This window comes from Stigmatopora nigra, chromosome 9 (assembly GCF_051989575.1).
Source record: "Stigmatopora nigra isolate UIUO_SnigA chromosome 9, RoL_Snig_1.1, whole genome shotgun sequence".
In the NCBI taxonomy this organism is placed as follows: domain Eukaryota; kingdom Metazoa; phylum Chordata; class Actinopteri; order Syngnathiformes; family Syngnathidae; genus Stigmatopora; species Stigmatopora nigra.
In genome coordinates, this window is record NC_135516.1 from 10,477,802 (window position 1) to 10,483,940 (window position 6,139).

The 6,139-nt window shown below is 42.8% G+C and overlaps 1 protein-coding gene across 2 annotated transcripts; it reads left to right on the forward strand.

Moving 5' to 3' along the window:
* Positions 1-223: 223 nt before the first annotated feature.
* On the forward strand, positions 224-2,899 carry LOC144201652 (uncharacterized). Of its 2 annotated transcripts, none has more exons than XR_013327381.1 (9): positions 224-734; positions 802-846; positions 954-989; positions 1,085-1,288; positions 1,386-1,476; positions 1,567-1,623; positions 2,073-2,182; positions 2,263-2,334; positions 2,406-2,899. XR_013327381.1 is itself a non-coding variant. In XM_077724400.1 (9 exons), exons 4-9 carry the CDS (start codon positions 1,233-1,235, stop codon positions 2,679-2,681), a joined length of 678 nt encoding a protein of 225 aa, XP_077580526.1. In that variant the 5' UTR covers positions 224-734; positions 802-846; positions 954-989; positions 1,085-1,232; the 3' UTR covers positions 2,682-2,899. The 2 variants fall into 2 exon arrangements, 1 of the variants encoding a protein (XP_077580526.1); XM_077724400.1 differs by having other exon boundaries at positions 1,085-1,304.
* Positions 2,900-6,139: the final 3,240 nt, after the last annotated feature.

A 6,139-nucleotide genomic window follows, 5' to 3' on the forward strand; every position in this document is an offset into this window, starting at 1 on the left:
TTTTGGACACTTTGGACTATTTTTCTGTCCCTGTGGACATTTGGACACTTTTTTCCCCATGTGGATTTTTGGACACTTTTTCCCCCATGGGGATTTTTGGACACTTTCCCCCATGTGGATTTTTGGACACTTTTTTCCCCCATGTGGATTTTTGGACACTTTCTCCCCATGTGGATTTTTGGACACTTTTTTCCCCCATGGGGATTTTTTGACACTGTTTTCCCCCATGTGGATTTTTGGACACTTTTTCCCCCATGGGGATTTTTGGACACTTTTTTTCCCATGTGGATTTTTGGACACTTTGGACTATTTTTCTGTCCCTGTGGACATTTGGACACTCTTTGGACACTTTTTTTCCCCATGTGGATTTTTGATCACCGGTCACCGGACGCGACGGAGGTCACCGGAGGCGGCGGAGGTCACCGGACGCGGCAGAGGTCACCGGACGAGGCGGAGGTCACCGGACGCGACGGAGGTCACCGGACGCGGCGGAGGTCACTGGACGCGGCGGAGGTCACTGGACGCGGCGGAGGTCACCGGACGCCGCAGAGTCACCGGACGCGGCAGAGGTCACCGGACGCGGCGGAGGTCACTGGACGCGGCGGAGGTCACCGGACGCGGCGGAGGTCACCGGACGCGGCGGAGGTCACCGGACGCGGCGGAGGTCACCGGACGCGGCGGAGGTCACCGGATGCGGCAGAGTCACCGGACGCGGTGGAGGTCATTGCCAGAAGGTGAGAAGGCTGGCTGTTCCCGCCTGCCATCGCCACGGTGTCGACCAAGGTGCGTTTGTCGTTACAGGGGCAACTGGGAGATCTGGGCGCACGAGGTGCTAAGAGGACGCCGGTGAGTTTTTAATATTTTCCCTCTTTTCTTTTCTCATGTCGTGGTCCATTCACGATTGGACATCTATGTTTGTCGATGACACTATAGGCGTTGATGTGTTTTTCTAGGGAGATGTAGGCTTCCCCGGTTATCCTGGGATCATGGTGGGTGCTTTCTTTGGTTTTGGCCCTGGAGAAGTCCCGCCTTTTGGCAAAATGGTGACAATGGTGAGGGCCACGCCGACTTTTTTTGCTCCCAGGGCAAAAGCAGCGAACGGGGTTCCTAAGGGATGCCGGGACAAAAGGCAACAGACGTCGCGCGGTGAGCGTGTGCCCAAGAAGGCTGATCTTCGCCTTGATTGTATCTGGCCGCACGCCGGTCCCACCAAAGACGTGAAAGAAGTGCTGATGGCCATCATGGAGTTCCACGAGCTGGATGCGGTGCCCGTCGTGGTCTTGCTGAGGCAAGTAGGCAAGCCTGTAGGTTAGCCCCCCCCCCCCCCCCCCCCCCCACCGTTGGCGTTTTACCGTCCACCCTATCGAAAAGCTTTTTGCCTTCAGCTGAATGAGAGCGGGAAGTGGGTATTCACAGTGCTTGGGAGGGACGTGGCTGTTGACTTGAAAAAGCTGAAGAACAGCGTCATCTGTTACGGTAAGTAACCCCCCCCCCCTTTTTTGTTTTGTTTGTAAAAACCTAACCCTAACGACAACCCTAACCCCAACCCCTAACCCGTATTCACAGTGCTGGGGAGGGATGTGGCTGTCGACTTGAGGAAATTGAACAGCGTCATCTGTTACGGTAAGTTACCCTTTTTTTTGTAAAAACCTAACCACAACCACAACCCTTTTTTTGTAAAACCTAACCACAACCCTTTTTTTGTAAAACCTAACCCTAACCACAACCCTTTTTTTGTAAAACCTAACCCTAACCACAACCCTTTTTTGTAAAACCTAACCCTAACCACAACCCTTTTTTTTGTAAAACTTAACCCTAACCACAACCCTTTTTTTTGTAAAACTTAACCCTAACCACAACCATTTTTTTGTAAAACCTTACCCTAACCACAACCCTTTTTTTTGTAAAACCTAACCCTAACCACAACCATTTTTTGTAAAACCTAACCCTCACCACAACCCTAACCACCCTCCATGCGGCATACCTGCTTGCAAGCGGAGGGCAAATGGTTTCCGATCTGTAAGTTGTCGCCACTTCGGTCACGAGACTTTTATGTCATTCACGGCGAGCAGTCAGGAGTTTGTGGAAGAGCTTACAGACGGACCGCGAGAGAACTTGGGACAGATGGACGTCGTACCCACCTTCGTTCCACGAGGTTGCAAACCGTGTCGCGACCGTAGCGGTAAGAGCATTGCAGGACACGCAAATGTTATCATCCCGATTGGACAGTGCTGAGAAAGAATTGTATTTGTGCCATAACAGACGCAATGGACGAAGAGGAGCAGGACGAGGAGGAAGAGGACGCTTTGCGGCCCACCGACGCCGACTCGCCAGGTAAAGGCACAGGCTCGGTCCGCTCGCCTCACCCCGTGAACGTTGTGGGTCTGAGCCGTGTCCCTGTGCAGACGCGGACGAGTGCCAGATGGATGTCACCGTGCAGTTCTTCGATGGCCGGCAATGGCGCTGATCCTGACGTAAAACAGCGTCGGCTTCATCTCTTCATCGTTTGGACGTCCATCGCCGGCAACCAGTTGAAAAGAATTGGGACTGCCGAGTGGTCGTGTTGTCGAAGCCACGCAATTGAACTCGGGACCAATAAAACATCTTTGGTGGTTGACTCGAAATACTATCTAATAGCTAATGTATTTGATGTTATTGTCATAGTCAAAATGTACATTTAGTCCACAGGTATGTAGTACAAAGTGTTCCAAAATGTTTGACCCCATTTTGTAGGCTAATCATTTTGACAATTTTGACCTCAAACTTTCACAGGTTGTGTAAAACTCTTAAATTATTGTGTAATGTTGTCAGCCCGTAATCATCAATTTTGCAAAGAAGGCAAAAACTAGCAAGCAAATTAAAACTTTCCATTAAAAATTCTAACATTTTGGAACATTCTGCATTAGCGGGCTAAACTCAATGAAATGTGCACTAAACAGGTAAGGCTTGGCTTACTTGTGTTAATTAATTCTAAATGCTACTCATAAAGTCAGATCTCATGTCCTATTGGCCTCATGGCATGGCAATACGACCAGCGCCTGTAAACTCTTATGTTACCATGTGCTCACTTAGCTTGTGTGAAGTAATGAGATCTCCAATTGACACAAATTCTCTTAGAGGGCCATGGCCTGACTGGTAAGTCACAGCCCTTGGAACCTCACAACTGGAGCCGCGTGGGTTCAAATCCCGGTGGGGACACATTTTCACTTAGTTGTTTCTATAGACTTCTTGTCAAGAAACTCAAATGATTACTAAGGAAAGTGTAGTCACTTGGTTGGCGCAGAGGTTAGTTCACTGGACTCCCGTGTGGGAGACCTGGGTTCGATTCCCGCTGCCGTCGTTTGGCTGAAAATACTTGGAAAGAAGAATTGGTAGATGGAACAAGAAAAAAAAAAGAAAAATCTTTTTAATTTATATTAAACACTTAGTCATACTTTTCAGCAAAAGGTTATATTCCGAACTGCCTTCGGCAGTTCGGAAGAATGTTGAAGGGACCTGTATGTGCGAAAGGCGTTCTCGGGTCGGCCTTCGGCCGACCCTCGACCGCTTGCTTGGTCAGTGAACCGCCGACACCGGGAAGCGAACTCACGTTCTCTCGGTGCAAAGGCGAGTGTGCAACCCACTACACCAACTCGTGCCCCACTTATACAAGGGTGTTGAAACGTTTTATCCAAGGAAATTGGATGAAACACTTAGTCATTTTTTGGACAAAATGCTTCATCCACCATTGAATACTTATACACTTAAACACTTAGGCATTAGAAATTAATTCTTTTAACTGAATAACATTGGGAAAATATTTGCCTGCACGGGGATTTGAACCCAGGTCCTCAGATGTGGGAGACTGATGACTTAACCACTGGGCCACCACCCTGTGAGAGAAAGCAGTAGTACTGAAACGTTTTATCCAAGGAAATGGGGGAAAACACTTAGTCATTTTTTTGACTAAATGTTTCATCCACCACTGAATACTTATACACTTAAACACTTAGCCATTAGAACTTATTCTTTTAACTGAATAACTTTGGGAAAATCTTTGCCTGCACTGGGATATGAACCCAGGTCCTCAGATGTGGGAGACTGATGACTTAACCACTGGGCTACCACTCTATGAGAGAAAGCAGTAGTACTTGTACTTTTATCTCATTCATTTACCTGAATAATATTGGGAAAATCTTTGCAAGCATTTGGATTGGAATGAAGTTTTACTTATACAAAAGAAAAATGTATAGTTTTTGTATAAATTTTACTCTATATAGGTAGAACTTTATTTTTTACTGGCCAGCCAGTCACAGGGCAAGCTCCACACAGGCAAAACGTCCTGGGACTTGAACCCACGCAACTAGAGGTGAGTGGTTCCAAGGGTAACACACTTACCACGTAGGCCACAAGCCACCAATAGAATATGTATCTCTTAGAGATCTCACTTCTTCTCAGGCGAAGTGTGCACTTTAGCAAATTCCCCTTGGTAACATAAGAGTTTACAGCACTTGGTATTGCCAAGCCAGGATGCGAACCCACGCAGTCAGAGTTCCATGGCTATGAGGCTTGCACACTACTTATACTATGTCGTTTTTCAAAGCAAAAGGTCTTCCTATACTATGTCGTTTTTGAGAGCGAAAAGCCTTACTATACTATGTCGTTTTTTTTAAAGAAAAAAAGCCTTACTATACTATGTCGTTTTTTAAAAGAAAAAAAGCCTTACTATACTATGTCGTTTTTGATCGCAAAAAGCCTTACTATACTATGTCGTTTTTTAAAGAAAAATACTATACTATGTCGTTTTTTAACGAAAAAAAGCCTTACTATACTATGTCGTCTTTAACATAAAAAAAGCCTTACTATACTATGTCGTTTTTGGTAATAAAAAGCCTTACTATACTATGTCGTTTTTTAACGAAAAAAAGCCTTACTATACTATGTCGTTTTTTAACGAAAAAAAGCCTTACTATACTATGTCGTTTTTAACGAAAAAAAGCCTTACTATACTATGTCGTTTTTTATCGAAAAAAAGCCTTACTATACTATGTCCTTTTTTAATGAAAAAAAGCCTTACTATACTATGTCGTTTTTAACGAAAAAAAGCCTTACTATACTATGTCGTTTTTTTAACGAAAAAAAGCCTTACTATACTATGTCGTTTTTTAATGAAAAAAAGCCTTACTATACTATGTCGTTTTTTAACGAAAAAAAGCCTTACTATACTATGTCGTTTTTTAACGAAAAAAAGCCTTACTATACTATGTCGTTTTTGGTGATAAAAAGCCTTACTATACTATGTCGTTTTTTGACGAAAAAAAGCCTTACTATACTATGTCGTTTTTTATCGAAAAAAAGCCTTACTATACTATGTCGTTTTTTAATGAAAAAAAGCCTTACTATACTATGTCGTTTTTTAACGAAAAAAAGCCTTACTATACTGTGTCGTTTTTAACGAAAAAAAGCCTTACTATACTATGTCGTTTTTAACATAAAAAAAGCCTTACTATACTATGTCGTTTTTTAACGAAAATAAGCCTTACTATACTATGTCGTTTTTTAATGAAAAAAAGCCCTACTATACTATGTCGTTTTTTAACGAAAAAAAGCCTTACTATACTATGTCGTTTTTTAACGAAAAAAAGCCTTACTATACTATGTCGTTTTTGGTGATAAAAAGCCTTACTATACTATGTCGTTTTTTGACGAAAAAAAGCCTTACTATACTATGTCGTTTTTTATCGAAAAAAGCCTTACTATACTATGTCGTTTTTTATCGAAAAAAAGCCTTACTATACTATGTCGTTTTTTGAGATAAAAAGCCTTACTATACTATGTCGTTTTTTAACGAAAAAAAGCCTTACTATACTGTGTCGTTTTTAACGAAAAAAAGCCTTACTATACTATGTCGTTTTTAACATAAAAAAAGCCTTACTATACTATGTCGTTTTTTAACGAAAAAAAGCCCTACTATACTATGTCGTTTTTTAACGAAAAAAAGCCTTACTATACTATGTCGTTTTTTAACGAAAAAAAGCCCTACTATACAATGTCGTTTTTTAACGAAAAAAAGCCTTACTATACTATGTCGTTTTTGAGAGCAAAAAGCCTTACTATACTATGTTGTTTTTTAAAGAAAAAAAAGCCTTACTATACTATG

What these genes read in the sequence shown, in the direction of transcription:
- LOC144201652 (XM_077724400.1), top strand. Translation starts at nt 1,233, where the DNA reads ATGGCCATCATGGAGTTCCACGAGCTGGATGCGGTGCCCGTCGTGGTC. An exon ending in GAACAGCGTCATCTGTTACG is followed by an intron (nt 1,624 to 2,072) that starts GTAAGTTACCCT and finishes CACGGCGAGCAG; the next exon opens with TCAGGAGTTTGTGGAAGAGC. An exon ending in CACCGACGCCGACTCGCCAG is followed by an intron (nt 2,335 to 2,405) that starts GTAAAGGCACAG and finishes GTCCCTGTGCAG; the next exon opens with ACGCGGACGAGTGCCAGATG.